Genomic DNA, 24,830 nt, shown 5'->3' on the forward strand with positions numbered 1-24,830 from the left:
GCAAAATGAAGAATGTCTTTTGGCTGAGTGTGTATCCTCCTGGTAGCCGTTCTCCTTTTGTGATTGCTACGACTCTTTTTAAATTCATGTTGTATTGAAATGTATTGTGCTGATTGTGATTACTGTAAGATATGATGAGTGTTTTCTATCTATAAATTATGTAGTTATTAATTATTGCGGGTTTTTTTTCAAGCAGTTTGAGGCTTTGCATAAGACACTTAATTGCTTTTTTATTTATTAGTATGTTAAACATTATGTTACGAATACGAAATCACAAAGATCCATGTAAATATCTTTCGAGTGGCGTCGGTACGAACAACGATTTGCAAACGGATTCCATAGAAACAATATAATGTTTAAAGACCCCCAATATGACTTTGATTAGAGCTAGAAAAACTCCAAGCTCACAAATTAAATGAATAATTCCGTATACTTGAAGTAACCAATCGGTTCTTCTCTTGACTCAATCATGAAGTATTCACTGCATATAGACGCAATACATTTTAAATGAACCGTCCTCTTCAAGAGAAAAGGAAGTCTTCTAGATGAATACAGAAGACGCCGCTATCCCAGTAGACGTACATAAAAAAGAGCCACTTAAGAGACCATGCTATGTTTAAATTCCATCAGTCCGATACCTGCGGGACTAACGATGAATCTGTTTCTTCCCCTGCTCGCCTTGCATCTACTTCAAGCATGCGAATAGTTAAAGGCAAAAAGCACGGTCGATTGTTTTAATCAAATGTCTTCATTATTATGTTTAAAATACTTAAACTTATAAAAAGAAATTGTAAAGGTGGTAGCATTTTGGAGATAATTATCGCAAAAATCTGTACAGGTAGGAACAATATGAATCCGTGGAATACACACAAATTTTATTGTTTTGAATACCTTTCTTTAAAAATTCTGTCCAGGCAGGAACAATATGAATCCGTGGAATACACAAAAATTGTATTGTTTTGAATACCTTTCTTTAAAAAAGTATTTCGTATGAGAAAAGAATAACTCCTCAAAATGTTAGTATAATAGCAGTGAGTATACCATTTGCAGTGATTATCCCAAGCCGTGACACTTGTGTCCTTAAGCAAAACACTTTACTATTGCTTCGTCCTTCGGATGGGACGTAAAGCCGTTGGTCCCATGTGTTGTGTAACGCATGCAAAAGAACCAAGTGCACTTATCGTAATGAGAAGGGGTTCGCCCCGGTGTTCTTGGTTGTGGCTGCTTTATGCGCCGTAGCACCTTGTAAACCCTTATAAGTGCTACATAATTGGGTCTCAGAATCCATCACTGCAATAACCTATCATTCTGAAAGTTTGTATATACTCAGCGCCTTGAGTACCTTGTTTGATAGATACGTGCGCAAGACTTATATATTATATCATTATTATTATTATCACCGAGTAGTGGTGTTGGCCATTCTTTTGTAACTACCGAAAGTATACCTTCCCCCTGCAAATGCATGATGCAGTATGAGATTTGGAAAAGTATATAAATAGTTTCTTCAAATAAATTTGAAACAATAATGTGGGACATTTTGCCTGCACGTGGTGGTTTACTAGGTTTCAAATATCCCGGGGAAATGAGTACATACATAGACTGCGTGGTATCGAGTTTGTTAAACGTAGTCTTGAATTGAAAATACTGTATAGATTTAATAACAGTTTCGTTTTGATTTAAAGTGATGTGTGAAAACACGTTTTCCTGGGTAACACTTAATTGTATTTTGACATTGAATTGCCCATTGATTTATAAATCGATTAAACTAAGCTTAAAATACTTAGTTGTATTATGAATAGTTCTTTATCTTGGTTTTTATACCACATACACCAAACGTGTGATAAACACTGTTCACTCATTGATTATAATTTCATTGTTTGCTTTTTGTGTGTATTTAGCAATTTGTTTAAAACACAGTGTGGCCATGTTTGTTTAACCAAACAAACAATTGACATGTAATGAGACTACTACTTATTGTACATGGAAGGACACGGCTATATCCAGCATATGTTTGTGTGAATGAACCCATGTCAGGAACCACTCTTTCGGCAGCCGCTTAATATTTATTTGACAATCTGAATTACCGTCCAAAGGGTGCACGGTTGTTACTGTCCTAGCTAGACCCTAAACCAAACAGTTGCATTGGACACTGGACACTGGACACTATTGGTAATTGTCAAAGACTAGCCTTGACAATTGGTGTATCTCAATATAAGCATATAATATTCTAACCTGTGAAAATTGGAGCTCAATCGGTCGTCGAAGTTGCGAGATAATAATGAAAGAAAAAAACACCCTTGTCACACAAAATTGTGTGCTTTCAGATGATTAATAATGTGGGACCTCAAATTCTAAGTCTGAGGTCTCGAAATCAAATTCGTAAACGTTTACTTCTTTCTCGAAAACTACGTTACTTCAGAGGGAGCCGTTACTCACAATGTTTTCTACTATCAACCTCTCCCCATTACTGGTTATACCAAGTAAGGTTTAATGCTAATAATTATTTTGAGTAATTACCAATAGTGTCCAATGCCTTTAAGGTAACGAAAGGAAAATAATGCGACATGACAAAATGGTGGTCGTTATATTAACGTGGTCGTTATAGCGAAACGATGGATATCGTTAATTATAGCGGCGTTTATGATCAGATCGGCTCATATTGCAGTACGCTCACAGTCTTATTAGATCGCTAATCCCTGTACGCCAAGCAAGGCGTGTTTAAAATACGCTAATGTAATTACAGTCAATCATCTGTGAGGCAGTAAAGTAAACCCATAAAAACCTGATCTAAATATAATGAGATGACACATTGAGGTGTCTTGAGACGTCTAGCCCCCCGTCAGTTAATTACTTCAAATCTACAAGGTTAGGGTCACTTTCGCTTGAAACGTAGTTATCAATGTTCACCTGGCAAATGAGTTCAAGCAGTAATTAAACTAAAGTAGAATAAACAGCAGTAACTCAATAATTGTCATTGAGATTTTTCTAGCGACTGCATGGTTAATTTATATTGACATGACTCGTTGGTATTGACCTAGGATGGTTGTTGGTCCGAATCCATTGTAATCAAAGTGTCATTCGTATCAAACTAAAAGAGAGAGAGAGAGAAATGCAAAAATAAACAGCAGAACAAATAAAGGGCTGGTGATTACCACCGGTAAATTACAAGTTGTCAAGTTGTGTTTAGAAACAACCCGTGGCGTTGATGTGCATGTCTGAGCAGAAAGATGTAGGGGGCCCGGCCTGGGGTGCTCCACGTGTATTCTTACGGCGCCATGACGGGATTATTTGTGCTGCATTTTATACATAATTCCGCCATTTAAGATGTGCACAGCCCCACTGTGCGCTTTGTTGTGTTACAAATACACTAATTTATAATGTTATATTAATGATCACTAACTCTTTGCAGATCTTGACAAACAAGCGTAATGGTGCTTCATTGAAACAGCGATCGTTCATTTATACTGTGGATAATATAAAGGCAGTGGACACTACTGGTAATTGTCAAAGACTAGCATTCACAGCTGGCGTATCTCAACATATGCATAATATAAGAAAAACTGTGAAAATTTAGGCTCAATCGGTCATCAAACTTGCGAGATAATAGTGAAGGGGGAAAAACCATTGTCACGTATAATTGTGTGCGTTTAGATGCTTGATTTCGAGACCTCAATTTCTAGACCTGAAATCAAATTAGTGGAAAATTATTTGTTTCTCGAAAACTATGGCCCTTCAGATGGAGCCGTTTCTCACAATGTTTTATAGCATCAACCTCTCCCCATTACTCGTCACCAAGAAAGGTTTTATGCCAATAATTGTTTTGAGTAATTACCAATAGTGTCCACTGCCTTCAAATCATATTGAGATAACTGCTTCATCAGTGGTTTCTAAACTGATGTTCATGAAATACAATACAATGGAAACCAACGAATGTGTACCAATGCTTGTGAAATTTATAATGTTATATAGCAGGGCCCAATTTCATGGCTCTGCTTACCGACGAATTTTGCGCTTACTATCACGATTCCCTCTGAATTGCTGCGTTAGCCTTGTAAGCGTGGAATGCCTATAGTAACGTCGAGTACGCACGCGCAGAAGCCAAAATTCGCCGCTAACCAGTGAAATACGCCGTAAGCACAACATTTCCTGCTTCCGTAAGCCCCGATTCCGTGCTTACGGTAAGCAGAGCCATGACATTGGGCCCAGGGTATTTTTACATAATTGTAGTTGTCCTGGCGACCAAAGGGGAAACTTATCGTACTCGAAACAAAGTGAAAAGTATACTATCTTTATCATCATCATCATCATCATCATCGTCGTGATCATCATAATGGAGTATATTTCGTTTTCTTTTGGCGACATCTCAATGACCAGGATTGTCATAATATATTATGTGATATATAATCATGGTATATGACCACATCGGTTAGGACAGTACCCCAATGTCCGTTCATCTACAACGGTTTCATGTATCAAGATACATCGATCACATACACTAATCTGACAAGCAACAAACAGTTGGTTGAAGGCTATAATCATACATTTTGCATGTACACTTTGTGTATGGTGATTTGGTTAGCAACCCTCTTCTCAACATATTATTAAAAGGGGTAGTTTCTTTACAAAGGCGGGCTGTGGAAGTGATATGTTGGCATACTCTTTCAGTATGGAATACGAATGCTAAGAACATTAACAACGACACGAAACATTTTGAGGATCATAAATAATAATGTACCAACAAATTAAGAGGTGTTGGCAAACAAAAATCGTGTCATAGAGAAGAAAAATGCGAAGTAAAGTACGTGTTACGATTACACCGAAGACAGATTTACACACGCAGAATCACTGTATACGCAGAATCAGCCTATCAACTTAAAGTCATTATACACTTTCGGTAAACAGTATTGTCCAAGGCCCACCCCTTGTGCATCACAACTTATAAAATAACAAACCTGTGAAAATTTAGGCTCAATCGATCATCAGAGTCGGGAGAAAATAACGGGAAAACCCACCCTGTTTCCGCACGTTTCGCCGTGTCATGACATGTGTTTAAATTAAATCCGTAATTCTCGCTATCGAGAATTGATATTGTTTTAGTGTTTTCTCAAAAAGTAAAGCACTTCATAGAATAATATTTCCAGAGAAGTCTTTCACCATTAGCTTCTGTAAACTATTTGTAAATCTGTGAACTTTTTTTTTTTCTGGACAGAAAGTGTATAAAGGCTTTAAATGTTGATTAGGCACACAACATAAAGTCAATCATAAGCAAAGCTGAACATTTCATCTTTTTTAGCATACAACAAATACCGTGGGTTCTAGCTAGACCGGCGGACATCAAATGATACAGTAACAACCCGTCTCCAGATCATGACAATATGTAGCTATACATGTCACCACAACAGTGGCAACTCGTCACTATGACATTGACAACGCGTCACCGCGAAAAAATGACAACTCGTTACCACGACAGTGACAGCGGTCCACCAATACATTGACAACAAGTCATCAAGGAAGTGACATCACGTCATAATTTCTCTGACAATCAGCCACCTAGGAAATGACCGCACGTTACCGCATACCGAAGCTTCCGGTTCACTAATAATGAGCGACATGTCAGTTACTCAAAAGAATTGCCATTGATTTCTTATTACCGTACTGCATTTTAAAATGGCAATCAAGCTTTCACTCTGCAAACTGCAGCCATTATATGATAATGGAGGTAAGTATTACGTTCACTAATTTAAACATGTTAATTAAATCTTTAACTGACCAGTGTTTGCAACACTGCACATTACTCTTAGTGCAGTTCAAGTAAAGTACACTGAGTGCTATGTGTCTTGCTTTCTCACAATCTAACAAATTAAATGTCAATAACCAAAACGACAAAGAGCTACCCCTCATTATACGCTAGGCTTTTACTCCGGTCGGTTTCGAGAAGGGTTTTCATGTCAAGTGGTCATTTTTATATGATACACTCTAAACACATCTTGTTGAGAAGTCTTCCGGGTTCAGTAATTAACTCAAAATGGGTACAACGAGACGTGACCCCTTCTTGGTTAGCATGACCCGGAATCAGTGTCAAAAATTACCCGGCAATTGATCAAAACTACGCAAAATCCGAGTTAATTCCGATTTTTTTAATCACTTCCGGGTCAGCCTGACCCTTAATGGGTCAGACCCCCTGGGACACGGAATTAGGGTCAAATCTGACCAGGGAGCTTTAATACCACTTTGGTATTTAAATTGCATTTTCTCGTTATTGTCTTCTTTTTTTTTGGAAATTGTTATGAAGGGGCGTGTACAGAGTGTTTTGTGCGTACAAAAGAGTAATGTAAAAATAGACAGATAGATAAAAAGTTAATTAATTATTAAAAAAAACTCCTCGCTGCCGCACAAAGGCTGAATGACAACAGTTATAAATTTAAAAATACTACAAATTAAAATTAAATAACAGGTTGGGTATCCACAATTTGATATTGTATTCTTGGATATTTCCTCAATGTATTTGTATATATTATTCTTCAAATGCAAGAGTTCATACTCATTATAGTGAACAGCAGTGTCATCAATATGTAAGCTCCATGAAGCAAGGAAGAATATAATGTGAGCTCGATCTCTCATCCATATCATTATTCACAATTTGCAAGTGTGTTTTGTTTAGTCAAATATTGAATCGGCAACTGGGAGCTGTGTACTGGTGCCAGTCAAGCACGTAGTCCGTCCATACTGTTCGTTAGTTTTATTTGCAAACATAACATGACCGCTAATGTAATATTGAAATGTTAAGGCCTATATGCATGCATGCTGCTTCAACGACACCTTGGAGTTTAGACCCAAACTTGAGTTTTACAGCATTGTGACAATAGAATAGCGAACAAGAAATACGGTCATTGAGTAAATAATGTATAACTTGTTTTAGCCTTTGAGAAAGACGAGGTCCATGTTCAAACGTGACGTCATGTTTAAACATGAAAGGGCCGACGTAATAGTTAGAAGAGCATCAGCATAACATTATGAAGTGTTTGTTGGTGTTGTTTTGTTTTTGTTTGCGTTGTATTGTTTGTTATTTTAACATTCATTTCTTCTTTTTTTAATCCTACGAAATATTTTATTAGATGAAACTGTCCAGATAAGACTTTTTTGAAGCTAGTTTGGAGAGAAAAATGCACGCACCGCGACTGTTTTGTTTGAATTAGTAAAATGTTTAATATGGTTGACAAGCTTTTAAAAAAAACGTCAGTGGTTTCCTTATTGCATCATCAGTAACTAACACGGATAATTCTATACAGGATGCTTGCTGCTTGTTTGTGCGTAATTACATTTGGCGAGAATCACAGACTGGTAATTATGAATTAACAGCCGGAATTTGTATTTTTCTTCTCATTTATTTTCTGAGTTAATTTGATATGTCTATAATTATGCTCGAAATTACTTGGCGATGCATGTCATAGTCCGGTGTCAGATGCAATCGTGTCCGCCATGCAATACTGTCCGGTGGACATGATCATGACTGTACATAATGTGCGAACATGACTGTACATGTATGTGCGATCGTGCATGCACTGAACTTACACACATGTATATGCAGCATGAATTATTCACGTATTGTGAGTGCAGCGAACACCCAACGGCCGAACATTTCCCATGTCATTCATGACATGCACTTAAAGGCAGAGGACCTTATTGGTAATTGTCGAAAACTAGCCTTCACAGTTGGTGTATCTCAACATGCATAAAATAACAAAGCTGTGAAAATTTGAGCTCAATCGGTCATCGAACTTGCGAGATAATAATGAAAGAAAAAACACCCTTGTCACACAAACTTGTGTGCGTTTAGATGGTTGATTTCGAGACCTCAAATTCTAAACATGGAGGTGTCAAAATCAAATTCGTGGAAAATTACTTTTCTCGAAAACTACGTCACTTCAGAGGGAGCTGTTTCTCACCTTGTTTTATACTATCAACCTCTTCCCATTACTCGTAATACTCGATTTAAAAGTTCTAAATCTGAGGTCTCAAAATCAAATTCATGGAAAATTACTTTCTCGCAAAAACTATGGCACTTCAGAGGGAGCCGTTTCTCAAAATGTTTTATACCATCAACCTCTTTCCAATACTCGTCACCAAGAAAGGTTTCATGTCAATAATTATTGTTAGTGATTACCAAAAGTGTCCACTGCTTTTAACCCGTAAAAAAAAATGGAGAACGTGTTCCGTCGACCAAGGGCGTGTAACTTACTGCAAGGACGTTTTTGCACGGAGGCGGACCCAACTGCATAATATGCATATGTGTCCGGACGGACACCATTGCATTATGCAGCAGCGTCCGGGCGGACACGATTGCTTATGCAAAACCGTCCGGCGGACATTATTGCATATGCAGAGGACATAATTGCATGCGACACCGGTACATACCAATGCACTGTGCAGTTCCATAGTACTGTACGGTTTCACTTTAAACATAAAATCACCCAGACGCCAATGTTCTTTAGTCCGTAGCTAAACCCCTGTCCTGTTAATATTTATAGTATATCTCAAACACAGTTGTCTCCGCTCGCGTGGCCAATTGCGTTCACTTGATGTAAATTTGATCATCCCTTGACTCTAAGGCGTTCAGATTATGATAAAAAATGTCCCATCATAAAATGGGATTGTAGTCAGAACGATTGTGCTTTTTAGCTCTTCTAATAACAATGTCTCCAAAAAGATCACATTAATTTAGTTGGGTTCTCTCTCCATGACTTCGTCATATTCAATATGCCATTTTTGTTGCGGTTGTTGCCGACGTTTGTATTGCATATTGTTGTTGTTATTGTTTAGACACACTTATGGACACAATGTTATGTCATATTTACAGCACTAAAGTCCCACTACAGATTACTGATCAAGCTTTGCCATTATATACCGTTAAACCTTCATTTGAAAAATAAGGCTGACACATTTCCAATTGGTTAATTTAGGAAAATAGAAGAAAACCGAGTTAAAACGTGCATCAAAACACAAAAGCTTTCTTAAAAGATGAGCAAATATAAAATAAAAAAAGGTAAAAGCCGCATCAAATGTACACCCTCAAAAGCATATTGCAAAGTGTTACGATTATAAAGATACCCCACAGAGTTTACTTATTTGTCCTTTAAATGTACCATTTTCTTTCATTTGTAAACGTATAAACTTACTTTACTTTTTTATCAATCCGCCTATTGAGTTCTTTTTAGAAACGTATAGTCATGCAAACCAACCTGTTTACTTACGCCCTCATAAACTTCGCATCCACATTTTACAATCACTTCCAAATTACTTTCACGAGAGACAACACTCTAAACAGTTTCTGTTCTCTCCTGTTATTTCCAGATCTAAATAAATAATTGTAATGGCAAGCTATTCTCCTCGATGTCAATTTATTTGACTCTAACAACATCCCGGTGTCACATAAACAGAGTTGTATAATATGATTTAAAAATTGGGAGACAATACTATTATCAAAGTTGCAACTAAGAGAAAAACATGATATTACCCTTAAAAAAAAGACAAAGGTATACACATATATATAACTAATGCAGATGAAAGGCTTGAAGTTAAAAGAGCATTTTGAGGAAAGAGGAAAAAGGCAAGCGTGTAACGAGCTAGACAGCTCTCTCACTTTTGGTGTTGTAAGATCACCAGTCTCCTTCAGCTTTAATTAACTTTTGACAATGACTTTCGCTGCACGATCCTTAGAGACAGACACAATATACAATTCACACCTTGACTTAAGTGGCATAATTGCTTCAACACGTCACACGGCAGCCAACCAAGAGGCCATGGGAAAAACCATATTGTGGTTACCTTACAAAATTAATAATTTACGCCACTTTACTGTCATTATTTTTTTGCAGCACCTGTGCATGGAGCAAATTTTAAAAACTGTATCGATTCTAAGTTGGACTTATAAGTGTAGAATTCTGAAAAGCTACATCACCTAAAACGATTTGTCATATCGAAACTGCCTTCATATTTGAAGAAAGTTCCAGAAACTAAACATCTTCTTTGTTTGTAAGTAAAAGCAAGGTGTTCGGTGAAGACATGCCCGAGTTTTGCATACTCTGTGTTTTGAAAGTTGACATTTAATATGTCTATGTAATAAAAAAGAAATTCACTTAAAATGTGTGATATTTGGCTTCCACAAAGGCGACTGTGTGTACAGGGAACGTCTTACATGGCACTAGGTAATAATTGACACAGATATTCACTGTTCTTTTTTTTTTTTCAATTATATATCTTATTTGATAAGATAATACTGTTATCTCGTCCGTTTATCATTACATTATTTAGCACACCCGTTACTTGCATGTTGTTGTTGTTGTTGTTGTTGTTGTTTTGTTTAGTTTTTTTTTTTTTTTTGGGGGGGGAGGTTTTATTGACTTTTTGTTCAATAATGTTTACCTAATTTTTCTGATAGGCAAAAATGTTAGCTTTCTTTGCCCTTAAAATGGCTGGAAGGGACAGCTTGGCTGGCGACAACGACGTTACGCGCGCTAATGTATCTGCATAATAATAGGGCGTGACAACTTGAACGACCTTATACGTATCTACAACTTAACCCTCGAACAGCCGCCTTTTACACTCAACCATGGATCGGCCGTCATAAATCACTCAACCATGGAACAGCCGTCGTACTACATTTCTTCTGAGGCGTTGACTGGGTGTTGTTACTGTCTCAGAGGTAGCCGTTCTAAGTCTTGAGGAGTGTTTCACGGGTCGATCGACAGTCTTCACTGTAAATTATGCTGGGCTGACGAATGATGCATTGTAAGGCATCGCAATCTGAACTAATTACCATGTGTAAATTAAAATGTGCAGAATGCCTATTTTTTCACCCGACAATTTTGTCGATATTAATGGCACTTTTGATTGAAGCGATCTATATATTTTAATAAGTGTGTCCTGTCAGAATTATAATTAATTTACGTTGGCCACTTATTATGTGACTGCGTTCACACTATCACGGTGTGGCCATCTTGATTTTACTCCATTCCAACTCATCGTAACCAAACTGAGGCTGGACGAAATAATAGTCTGGTGTCATGTCACGCGCAATGAATGATAGCATTCATTATGGGAACAGGGAACATGACAAAGATGTTGACATCGTGATAAAGGTATATAGTTCTTATGTAGGGTTTACAGTTCATGCTCACTTTGCAATAAGACACAAACACAAAGTGAGCAATTTTTCCCCACTCAAGCTACCGGGATTTATAAGAGCAGAAACATAGAGGGTGCGTTCGTTTAGCTTCCCTGGGTCGACCCCGGTGTGTGGCGGTTTTTTTTTTTTTTTTTCAGGGCGAACGTGGGTAATTATCTGCACACGTTCGTCCTGGAAAAAAAACGCCACACACCGGGGTCGACCCAGGGAAGCTAAACGAACGCACCCATAAATTGATTATAAGGTGTGAACAAGTTCGGTCACCTGTGAATAGCGGTTGAGGAACCATGCATAAGTCGGAAACCCCAGTAATAATGTATATAATGGGGTTTGAGGCATTGCATCGTGATGTATCAATAAATAATATTTGGTTTGTCGTAACATAATGTGTGTATCTATCTACCTGCTAGATAGATGATGTTCTTTAGAGAACTACCTTGCATAGTATTATACTAATAGCTACCGCGGAGGAAAACGATTTTTGGGATTCGGGAGACTCCTTATTTACTACCTAGGCGGCAGGAAGAACATCGGCCTGGCCTACTATAGGTTTTAGTGGATCGTTTTGAACTTTACTATGCGGTCTCAACGTTTCGAGAGGAAAAAATTCATGTCAGCAAGACCATTTAATTAAAAAGCCAATAACCGGAATCAGAATACGAAGAAATACAAATCGTTATTATATTGAACTCCTCGTCAAGGCTCTTGTCAGTTTATTCTAAACAATCGGCACTGATCTACAAACGGAGTTGATTTAGTGTCAGTCTTTTCCTAGGGATTGCAATCGACGATGGAGTGGTTTAACATGCGCTCAAACATACCGAGAAAGTACGGAGCTCTGAAAGTGTCATCCGATTTGTTGAGATCGTGAGATCGCTATCTCGGGGTGACGGGAACTTCAAAGTTGCCCGACAACTTCAGAGATTATTTACGTCAGCAAGACGACATTGAAACAAGTAAAGACATCAAATTAATAGTGTAGGCATGTCGAAGTCCTAGAATAGAGACATCGAGACGTCGACCTTTGTTTTGCAAGACGTCGCCGTTCCGAAATATTTATCATCAGAATGTCGACAACGTGTTGTAAAACGTCATAGTGATGAAGTTTTCTTATTTGAAAAGTCGATCGTTGGCAGAATGTCGACATTCGTTTAATTATGTAATATAACTACACCAGAGATATTTTTATGATCTAAACAAGCGGGATGACACTGCAAAAACCGGGGTGTTAAATTATCTTGGTATATATAAAGGTGACAACACCGACACGGTGTTAATTTCACCAACGTTATGGTAATGGGGATAAATAACACATTGTCGGTGTTGCCACATAATATATCTAAAGAAGAGAATCAATTGAACACCCTAATTTTTGCCGTGTGCAGAGTTCTGTATGATTTGTAGGTCGAGGCAATGAAATGACGGTATTTTTTTATATAAAAACAAACTGTTGTGAATCCCTTACCTCGGCCATTCCGATCTTGCCATCACCATCATCATCATAAGCATCCATGTATTGCTTGATCACCTCCTCCAACATCACACACGACATGGCCTAATTAGGGAAAACAGTAACAGCGTTAATTAATGAAACATTTCACAGGACTGTCAACAACCTACTAATCATTATTAGGCCTACTGTGTGTAGAATTTCGAAGGGTGTGTCAGTTTATGGTTTGTACTGTACACATTATGTATACATGACTGTACGACTCCAAGTTGCACTTGTATTGGTAGGTAAAGTACCGTTGCTGGAACAATTTGATTTTTTTTATTTATAAGTGTAGAATATGATATGATAATAATATACACCATACCTGTAAAAATACACGCTGAAACAAATCAAATTCCGGGGGATATTAACTATAATGTTTTCATAACCGCATTACTTCGAGGTAAACTTACTCTCAAAGTGCATTACTATCGATAGCTGCCGTACTTCGAACAAAGTACTTTCTTTACAGAACGTATGCTTTCCTTTAAAGCAAACAGTGTACAAATATGCGAGTTGAATAAATTGCATCGAAATGCATTTTTAAATCATCATACCCCCACCCCACCTCAGCCCCACCTCAACCCCCGGACACGTCGTTGTTGTAATAACCAAAGTTAAAATGCTAACATGATTTGTGTTTGATGATGTTTCTTGCAAAAGTATTTATTTAGTGCATATAAAAAAAAAGGAATTCCTGAGGAAAGACACCGTGTATATAAGAGGTTGTAGTTCATACGAGATTGTTCTACGATAAAACATAAACAGTGCATCAAGAGGTATGTTTCACAAATGCAGATAATCAGAATAAGCAATCCAGTGGGGCAGTGGGATTTCGTCATATTTACAGGACCTGTAAATTCTCTCATAATAAGCATTCATTGTATTATCAATAGCCCTGGAGGGCCACGGCAACCTGAGGCATTTTACTTCTCATTGAGCTGAGAAATATCACAGGAATGTTATCAGCTATGATTAAATGGTAATTATTAACAATTAACAACACATCATACACATATAACATGAATAGATATGGCTTGTATCACTCTTTCAACATTGTTCAACTGCCACGAACGAGGTGTTGAGACAAACGACAACGTCAGATCACAACTCCCCGGATTGAATGTCTTGTCGCAAAGAAAGAAAAACAACCTTATTATCTTTTCTCAAATGGCACAAACCGAGCCGTCTCAGGTGAAATGAAGTACATTAAGGTACACATACAAAATCATCAGGATTCAACCACTCTGTGCAGTCAATGATGTCACTACGTATTGGGTGTCGAGCAACCTGACTTCTTCGCTATGCAATTACACCTCTTAATGCGTTGGGGCGCACACTTGAAGTACGTGGAAGGAGTTATATTACATTGTTTTGTGTTTCATTTATGTATGTGTTCAACTGCATACCTGGCATTATTCCACAATAAGGTACCTAAAGTTATACTGCAGTGGTGAGGGTGACTTTATACACTAATTCATTTCACTTATGTCAATCGGACATCTATATAGCTTATTTTGTGTATTTTGTATTGCCGTTCTACAGTGGTTCTCAAAGTTATAATGAAGTTCCAGGGGTGAAAATGTATAATATATTTCTCACTAATTTAAATAATAGAACATGCAAAACATAAACCAGTGGCTGTTTTGGTTCCAGTTCATTTATTGGTCGAGTGTCAGGCTGCAGACTTGTGTGTATATTTGGTATAGCCGTTCTAGGACCCGGTTCTTAAAATTATAATGAAGTTCCAGATTTGATTTCTGGAGCGTACAAAATAAAATAAAAACATTGGCTGTTTGAGTGACATTATCAAGATTGATAGTTACGCTGCTGCTTGATATCGGTAGCCGTTCTACAATCCGGTTCTTAAAGTTATAAAGCAGTTCTAGAGCCGAACCCATTGGATACTACACACCATTGTATGTTAAAAACAACGTTTTTTCTTTCAGATTGCTGTGTTATGTTGTGTTTTTTAAGTTTTTTTTTAACAGCTTTAACGTTGTTGAAGCAAATGTGCATACTGAATAAATGTTTGCCTTTTGATCCACGTGTTGGAATAATAGTTATAGTAAATCAGAAATACAAGGTCGGTGTCACGGTCAAAGTTATCAAGGGAAATTTGTTCGTTTGAACCTTTATTCAATGTTGAGCACAATATTTAAAAAAAAAAATAAAATAAAAAAATCCCCCAAAATGGGTTCATTCCCGGAAAGGTAAAACAAACAAATCGGAAATCTTTTGATTGATTGGAAATTTCAGCCACCTAGGTGAGGTTATGAAGCTCGGTAACTATTGGTTCGGTAACGATCCGTTATATTGATGATGTTGAGTATGCACTTTAAAAAGTCACATAATGACAGTAAAGGGCACTTTGCGATATTGGTTCAAATATTATTCTTCGATTTACAGCCTGTCTCCCTGCGGCAGTGCAATGTATCTATATTAGGCTCTCACACTGAACACATACACATTTACTCCCAGGTGTAAACGTGCTCGTATTGGATGGGGTGCAATTATGATTAAGTGTTAAGTTCAGGAAAAGAAGGATACGCCAGTCGATGTAATCAAACTTTTGGTCATCGCACCCGAACGAATAAATCGAAGAAATGCATTTCAAATAAGGACACCGATGTAGTGCCGCCAGTTTATTATGTGGAGAAAGGGGATGGGGGAGAAACATAAAATAGCCGAATGATAGATACATTGCAAGGCCTTGGATGTTAAAAATGACACTATGAGTGTTGTCACACGATGATACCGAAAAGAGAATCAACATTCACAACAATTTTTAGGGTGTTAAAACATCACCAATGTAACTGTTTTTAAAGACAGTGGACACTATTTGTAATTACTCAAAATATATTTATTAGCATAAACCTTACTTGGTAACGAGTAATGAGGAGAGGTTGGTAGTATAAACCAATGTGTGAAACAGCTCCCTCTGAAGTGAAATAGTTTCGAGAAAAAAGTAGTTTTCTACGAATTTGATTTCGAGACCTCAGACTTAGATTTTGGGGTCTCGAAATCAAGCATCTGAACGCACACAACTTTGTATGATAAGGGTGTTTTTTCTTTCATTATTATGTACAATGTGATTTTGCTGTTTTTTGCTTACTCTTTTTAGCTGAATGTTTATACAAAGTAACATACTGTATAGCGTTTTTAGATTGTTTGTATGTATAAGACGTTATATTAAAAATAAATTATTATATTTTTATTATTACTATTTTTATTATCGCAACTTCGACGCAACTTCGACGACCGATTGAGCTCAAATTTTCACAGGTTTGGTATTTAATGCTTATGTTGAGATACACAAAAAGAGAAGATTTTAACACCCTATGGTGTACATTTTGATTCAGGGTATCTATAAGTGACAACACCGATGGCGTTAATTTAACACCCCAGTTTTGCACTGTAAACGTGGATTTCTTAAAAATGAATGTTTACCCTTTTACTCCGAGGTGGAGGGATGCAAGTTTGGTTAAGTGTTACGTTCAGAGACCAAACGATGTTTTGCCAGTTGGCTCAGGAACCAAACATTTTGCCAGTTGGCTCAGAGACCAAACATTTTGTTTGCCTGTTGGTTCAAAAAAGTCTGGTTGTTTCACTCCAACTAAAAGACTTTACAGATACAACCATTGGGGGAAGTGCATATGACTGCAGTTTGAAGTAAATCAATGAAAGATTTTACTTCGGCAGCAGTAAAAAATAACACTGCAGAAACTCAGCCGAGAAACCCCCGAACATAAAATATTCAAATAATATGACATCACTTTTCAGTAACCCACCTCTTGCGATGATCCCTTTTTGGCTGTAACCAGATCCCTGAAGAAACATGTCAGCTCACCTCCTTCGATAAAGCCATTGCCTGGAGAAACAAGGGGTTATTTTATTATAAAGAGGCTATGAAGATTATAAGAGTGTTGCACTACTTTGCTTTATTAAAAAAACACCCTCGTTGCACAAGTTTGTGTGCTTTCAGTTGCCTAAAAAGGGGTTTAGGCCTTTTAAAGGCAGTGGAGACTATTGATAATTGTCAAAGACTAGCCTTCACAGTTGGTGTATCTCAACATATGCATAAAATAACGAACCTGTGAAAATTTGAGCTCAATCGGTCATCGAACTTGAAAGAAAAACAACCCTTGCCACACGAAACTGTGTGTATTGAGATGGTTGATTTCGAGACCTCAAGTTCTAAACTTGAGGTCTCGTAATCAAATTCATGGAAAATATTACTGCTTTCTCAAAAACTATGGCACTTCAGAGGGAGCCGTTTCACACAATGTGTTATACCATCAACCTCTCCCCATTGCTCGTAATCAAAAGTTTTATGATAATAATTATTTTTAGTAATTACAAATAGTGTCCACTGCCTTTAATATTTGAGTTAGAAACCACCTATTTTTTTCTCAAAAACTACGTTACTTTCAGAGGGAACATTTCCTAGCAAAAGTTCCTCGTTGCTCGTTAACATGCAAGTATATACGTTTCCCTGCTAACAATCAATTTAGTTACCACTAGTGTCAAGTGCATTAAAGACAGTGGACACTATTGGTAATTGTTAAAGACTAGTCTTCACAGTTGGTGTATCTCAACAAATGCATTTTAGCTCAATCGGTCGTCGAAGTTGCGAGATAATAATGAAAGAAAAAAACACCCTTGTCACACGAACTTGTGTGCTTTGTGATGCTTGATTTCGAGACCTCAAGTTCTAAACTTGGAGGTGTCGAAATCAAATTCGTGGAAAATTACTTCTTTCTCGAAAACTACGTCACTTCAGAGGGAGCTGTTTCTCACCTTGTTTTATACTATCAACCTCTCCCCATTACTCGTAATCAATAAAGGTTTAATTGCTAATAATTATTTTGAGTAATTACGAATAGTGTTCACTGCCTTTAAGCCTGTATGGTTAAATACCATTTGCAACTGGAAACACCAAAATCACTAATCAGCTCTGGAACAAAAACAGGTGTCTAAACAAGTGTCTTAACAAGTGTCTTAAGATTAAGAAAGTTACATTATTTCGGCATTTCCTGTTGAGTATCTGGGGAATCGCGATCAGTGCACGACTGGATGAAATGCTTTCGTGCTCGCCAGTCACGGGTTCTTGATAGTGGAGTAAGTTCTTCCTTTGAATAAATTAATTCCCCAAGTTGACCTGACTTCGGTCCAAGGTTAATTAAATTGTTTCGCTGGCGAACACACATTATAGATTGACAAATATAATCGGTGTGGTACGCTGTGCCCTAGATTATGATGAATGGACTTACTTTTAATAAAGGAGACAATCAAAATAATTTCTTTTGGGGAGCACAAATCATTATTGAAGGCAAGAATAAACCTTTCAGAAGATCTTCAGCATCAGTTTATCAGGTGCCTTTAAAGCGTGTGTACATATTTAAAAAAAAATACAAAAATATTAACTCACATAGCATAGAGTGCAGAGAAAGCTTAACTGTATTTAAAAAAAATGTGAGAACACTTAGAAGTTCTTTCTTAAAGGCAGTGGACACTATTGGTAATTACTCAAAATATTTATTAGCATAAAACCTTTCTTCGTGACGAATAATTGGGAGAGGTTGATGGTATAAAACATTGTGAGAAACGGCTCCCTCTGAAGTGCCATAGTTGGTGAGAAAGAAGTAACTTTCCACGAATTTGATTTCGAGACCTCAGGTTTAGAACTTGAGGTCTCGAAATCAACCATCTAAACACACACAACTTCGTGCGACAAGGGTGGTTTTTTCTTTCATTATTATCTCGCAAGTTCGATGACCGATTGAGCTCAAACTTTCACAGGTTTGTTATTTTATGCATATGTTGAGATACACCAACTGTGAAGGCTAGTCTTTGACAATTACCAATTGTGTCCACTGCCTTTAACGTTCAATTGTTTGTTTGTTTTTTGTTTTTGTTTTTCTTTTTTCATTTACACAATTTTACTTCGGGAGTCCCTTGGCCCGTCAATATATTCTTCCTCCAAATAAAAACCACCCTCACACAGATGTAATTTCCCAAGCATCTTTTGAAAAATGTATTTCAGTGTCTTTAATGAGTCATCCAAATGTACACATTTAATTTACTTTGGCTGTCGTATTTGGCTATAAAAGTATATGTTGAGGTTCTACAAATTATTAATGAGGCAGATGCTCTGTTCTCATCCTCTTTTCATGCATGGTTAAACTAGATTGAACAGTAGATACAAAATCAAGATGGCCGCGTACAATGATGACGTATGTCCCGACCTGTCACCGATTTTGCGTTACAGGAATTCATCGATATTATCATTGTATCCACACAACAGAAGGTGGGCATTATTAAAGGCTTAATGCCATTGAAATGACATTGAACGGGAAACCTAAATTAAATATGCAGTCAATGCACTTAGTGTACATCTAAGCCTCAATGGTCGATCTTCTCTTTCATAATTAACGAAGACTGGATTTAAGACTAATGGAAAATGTCGTTCTATTTGCAGAGTAATTGGTCACGGGCAATGGTATAGCATTGTCTGATGCATCTTTAACGCTTTTCAATTCTGCAGATTCAGCGCAGATTCTCGTTTAATAAAAACGGAAACGAACAAAAGTTTTATTCAACCGTATTTTTATAAATTGCTTTCATAAACAGTGGACAATTGTGAAGTTCGTCTGTATGGCATAATCTATAATTTTTGCTACTAAGAATAATGGCTGATATGATGCATTTAGTAAATGACAACTAGTAAGAGCAAAATATAACATAAACAAACACTGTGGTTTTGATTAAGGAGCACAATAACACCACATGGAAAATTACACACTTTCTATGAACCTTCCAGACATTTTCTTTCGGGATTTGAAAGCAATTAATTTTTGAAGCGTGATTGGTAGAAACAGGTTCGACCTTTTCATGAGATCTAAGTTGACTTGACTTCGGTCCAAGGTTAATAAAACAAATAATGGACTAACCAAAACAATTGATGCACTATTAAAACAGATGGACACTTACACACAATTGCATGAGCCTTGCAGTCAATTCATCTGTTTTTCATTTGAACGATAGCAAGCAGGTAATTTGAAGGCGACGTTACTTACGAAAGCCGGTTTTGGGACATTTATCTTCTGTTTGTAAATAAAATGTTTTCCATTTTCTAGATATGCTGAAAAATGTGACCAGCTGCCATTGAAGAAAAACATAAATACTCTTGAATATAAAACATAACTGCCAAACAGGGAAAAAAAAACAAGTAAAACAAATAAATTGTTCTAAAAAACATAACTACGATTGAGTAGAAAAATTATTCTCTTGAGCATTAAACGTAATTGTCCAACAAGGAAAAGAAAAAAAAAACAGGACAAATAAACTGGTTAAAAAAAAACTTTTAAATAGGAATTTTTTTCTCGAAACTTAAATATAACTGACCAACAAAGGAGGTGTCACATATGTAAATATTAATATCTTGTCAGTATTTTTTGTTTTTGTTTATTATGGTTCTGGGAAGAGTTTTATTGACATCTCATTGTTTCGATTAGTAAGTATGCTATGTGTGTCTTCAGTAGGGAGTAAAAACGGCTGTTCACTCAAAACTTTGGTGTAAAAAAATAATTAAAAGTAACTCTTTTTATGTTAACCAAATTTTGACTGACCGCTTTACCATAAGGGTAAGGTCGCAGACAATCGACCCCATCTGCTATTGTAAATATAATTTCTCTAACAACACATCACAACATTCTGCAAAGAAAGTAAAATGCTTTCGAGCAAAATAAAAACTGCCCTTGATACCACAAAAAACTACTCTTAAAGGCAGTGGACAATATTGGTAATTACTCAAAATAGTTAACATCATAAAACCTTTCTTGATTACGAGTAATGGGGAGAGGTTGATAGTATAAAACTCGCAACTTCGACGACCGATTGAGCTCAAATTTTTACAGGTTTGTTATTTTTATAGGCATATTATGTTGAGATACACCAACTGTGAAGACAAGTCTTTGACATTTACCATTAAAGCTGTCTTTAAAAATACAAAAAATACCCTACAAAATGCAAAAACTGCTCTTAGAAAAACCAACAACTTCCCTTACAAAAATGCCCTCGAAAGCAGTATCAATTGCCTGCTTCAATAATAGTTCAATGCTATTAAAAACCAGATGTTTGCGTTTTCTAAAACTAGGTGATGTTTCTGGGTTCACGGCTTTGAATGTGGCTATAGACCTTATGCACATGACGTCATTTCAGTAGGGCGCCCTCACCTAGAGGTCAAAAGGAGATTGTTCATTGGCCAATCCTGTGCGCCGCGCGTACAAATCTGTGCGTTTCGATTGTTGCGTCACCGTTTTTCCACTGAGATGGCCGCTGGATGACGTCAATGCATAAGGTCTATGGCTGGACCGCTGCATCTGCCATTACCCCATACCGTAGCGTTAATCAGCCACAACCAAAATAACTATTTGAGTAACCTATATTGGCAAAATCAAAATGGCTTCAGAGTTTTTTATGAAATATTATACGCGGTACTTAGGGCGTGGATTCCAACGGGTCTTCGAGCGGGAGGAGGCAGTGATCAAGCCTTGGGCCTACCGTTGAGGACAACATGAAAACCTGACATTTAATTAGACTAAGTCCATGTAGCTGCTTAAATGCATTGGAAACTATTGGTAATTAATCAAAATAATTTTGTTGCATAAAACCTTTCTTGGTGACGAGTAATGGGGAGGGGTTGATGGTATAAAACATCGTGAGAAACGGCTCCCTCTGAAGTGAAGTAGTTTTCGAGGAAGAGGTAATTTTTAACGAATTTGATTTCGAGACCTCAGATTTAGAAATTGAGGTCTCGAAGTCAACCATCTAAACGCACTCAACTTCGTGTAACAAGGGTGGTTTTTTCTTCATTATTATTTTGCAAGCTCGATGACCGGTTGAGCTCAAGTTTTCACATGTTTGTTATTTGATGCATATGTTGAGATACACCAACTGTGAAGGCTAGTCTTTGACAATAATTACCAATAGTGTTCACTGCCTTTAAGCAACAATTATGCTTAAGTTGTGTATGATAGGCATAACATCGCAGGATACCAGTTACATTTTCGACATTTAAAATGGTATTTCAGCTGGTAACCTTAATCTGGTAAGCATAATTTGGTTGTATAAGCAATATTGTGCTTAAGCAGAATGTGTATTTGGGCCCTGGTTTATGCTTTCATCGGCTCTCTTGTGAGTCATACCACATAGCATGGACTAATTCTATTCATAATATAAACAAGAAATACCCCAAAAGACCAGACGTGTTGCATCCCATCGTCAGTTTCATCGAATCGAACAGCAAACAAAATTGCCCCTATATTAATAACTTTGCTAATTGGCAATTTAGTGCACTGAGGCAAAATGTTCCATGCCGTGTACGCTTAAAGCCTTGATGGTAGATTTCATAATTGTATTTGTTTATCATTATGCGGGTGCTTAGACTATAAAGTGGTTTCGGCGGGTTCTCTTTGGCTAACAAGGGTTTCCTTGAAACCGATCAATGTAATTAGTCAGATACCAGCAACATTTGAAATTTGCATAAACTCGCGTGCAAACATTAACGATTCTACCCGTCATTCTCCAGAAGTGGACAATGCAATGTGCATTACATAATAAAATGATAGGACCAACATCCTTTGTACAAAAACAAACGAATAATATTAATAAAACAAACTATGAGGGTGAAATGTTTGATCCTCGCCTACAATGTCGAGTGCTTTGAAAATGTTCGATAATATGCTATAAGTCTTTGCCCAAAAATTCAGTGCACTCCGGAGTTGGTGCAAAGTGGTGCAAGCAATTTAGTTTTAAAATTGGATGAAGGACGAGCTACCCGGGTTAACGCAACTGCACTACACCTAAAGCCAAAACACTCAAATCAAATACATCCTTTAAACAATCACAACTTAACGAGAAAAAAAAGCAAAGTAAACATCAAACCACTCCTAAAACCATTGATACCGTTGTCTATAATGCGCAATGAGCCTTTTAATAAACAGAGTTGAAGTATAAATTTGAATCAATCTAATCAATCTAAATACATACCATCAGCATCGTACTTGTTCCATGTCTGGGCAAAGTCCTCTGCAGTCATATCCTCAAACTGCTTTCGCATATTCTCTATAGCAGATTCCTTATCCATGATTATTAGCTACTAAGCGGGCTCTTCAAAAAAAAGAACTGATTTGCTGTTGTCGGGGTTTATAAGTAGTATCCCTAATACGTTTGACTAATGACTGTTATCACTGTAGGTATGCAAGCTTCACGGAGAGCGCGATAGCCGTTTGCTTTCGGGGTGAGACAGTAGAGTGAGTTCACAGTCCCTGGTTATGCGCTGTTTATACGTTACACATAACTCACCGCGACACTGTAGTATACACAGTTTGCCACGACTGCTGCGTTTTGAGCAGGTGGTGGTACCATAGTGGAAAGCGCATGCGTGTGTACGTATGGTATCTCACATTAAAAGGTCGCCTAGTACAACAGTTCAGCTCGGGTTTTGTTGTATTCAATCTGTCGGAGTGTTTTAGCATAATATCATTATGGTTGAAATGCAACTTTAGCTCACAGACTAGTGTTAAATGTAGTACAACATTTTTAGGTGATTTTTGATTACTTTTTAATATCTGTTAGAAAAAATCTTAGGTAATAACCCACAAGGGAAACTGTCTGATCCATCAATATTTTAGGCGTACGTGCTTAGGCTGGAAAGAGATGGATAAAATAATTATAGCGTTTTTTCTTCTTGTTTTTCTATCGTATACAAATTATGTGCATGTTTTAATAATGCGTTTACTAGTATTTTTAAATAATGTTGCTGTCTCCTTGTCTTTATGTTTAATATTTTTACTTGCCATTCTTTGATATTTAACGTTTACTTGTTGAACCTTCACCTTGTAAATACATGTATACATTAATGATTAAGTTACTGTTATGTATTTTGTAAGTTTTAGTATTTTTATATTGAATCCAACCGTATGTGGTTGCAAATAAAATGAACACTGCCTTACTTATTATTGTTAATGCACTCTGACATGGTTAGAATCCATGACCCAGATAACATTACCAATGTGACCTGACCCATCCCTGGTCCGGCTGTTCCGGAACCAGAACATTGGATTTAAACACGGATTGTACGTCAGTTGTACCTACTTCATGATCACTTTCTAGACAACAGATATATTGAATCAATATTTTCAAATAATGTTACGATTACTTGTGTCTTTAAGCAAGACACTTAACCATTGCTTCGTCCTTAAGCAAGACACTTAACCATTGCTTCGTCCTTCGGATGGGACGTAAAACCGTTGGTCCCATGTGTTGTTTACGCATATAAAATAACCCAGTGCACTTATCGAAAAAAGGGGGTTCGCCCCGGTGTTCCTGACTGTGGCTGCTGTATGCGCCGTAGCACCTTGTAAACCCTTTTAAGGTGCTAAATAATTGGGTCTCAAAATTCATCATTGCAATTGGATACCTATCATTCCGAAAGTTTGTGTATACTCAGCGCCTTAAGTACCTTGTTTGGTAGATACGTGCGCTATATAAGGCTTCGATATTATTATTATTATTATTATTATTATTATTATTATTATTATTATTATTCTTATTATTATTATTATTATTATTATTATTATTATTATTATTATTATTATTATTATTATTATTGTTATTGTTATTGTTATTGTTATTGTTATTGTTATTGTTATTGTTATTGTTATTGTTATTGTTATTGTTATTGTTATTGTTATTGTTATTGTTATTGTTATTGTTATTGTTATTGTTATTGTTATTGTTATTGTTATTGTTATTGTTATTGTTATTGTTATTGTTATTGTTATTGTTATTGTTATTGTTATTGTTATTGTTATTGTTATTGTTATTGTTATTGTTATTGTTATTGTTATTGTTATTGTTATTGTTATTGTTATTGTTATTGTTATTGTTATTGTTATTGTTATTGTTATTGTTATTGTTATTGTTATTGTTATTGTTATTGTTATTGTTATTGTTATTGTTATTGTTATTGTTATTGTTATTGTTATTGTTATTGTTATTGTTATTGTTATTGTTATTGTTATTGTTATTGTGATTGTGATTGTGATTGTGATTGTTATTGTTATTGTTATTGTTATTGTTATTGTT

General features: G+C 36.6%; 1 protein-coding gene across 1 annotated transcript in view; it reads right to left on the reverse strand.

The window, feature by feature from the left end:
- The window catches only part of LOC139934578 (calbindin-32-like), a 54,230-nt gene extending 31,206 nt beyond the window's left edge, over positions 1–23,024 (reverse strand). Inside the window, exons 1-3 of the mRNA XM_071928858.1 lie at positions 22,731–23,024; positions 16,469–16,548; positions 12,651–12,740 (exon numbers count right to left, since the gene is read on the reverse strand). Coding sequence (XP_071784959.1) covers positions 12,651–12,740; positions 16,469–16,548; positions 22,731–22,827 — 267 coding nt within the window. The 5' untranslated portion in view covers positions 22,828–23,024. The remainder of the gene's footprint in view (positions 1–12,650; positions 12,741–16,468; positions 16,549–22,730) is intronic.
- Positions 23,025–24,830: the final 1,806 nt, after the last annotated feature.

This window comes from Asterias amurensis, chromosome 3, assembly GCF_032118995.1.
Source record: "Asterias amurensis chromosome 3, ASM3211899v1".
In the NCBI taxonomy this organism is placed as follows: Eukaryota; Metazoa; Echinodermata; class Asteroidea; order Forcipulatida; family Asteriidae; genus Asterias; species Asterias amurensis.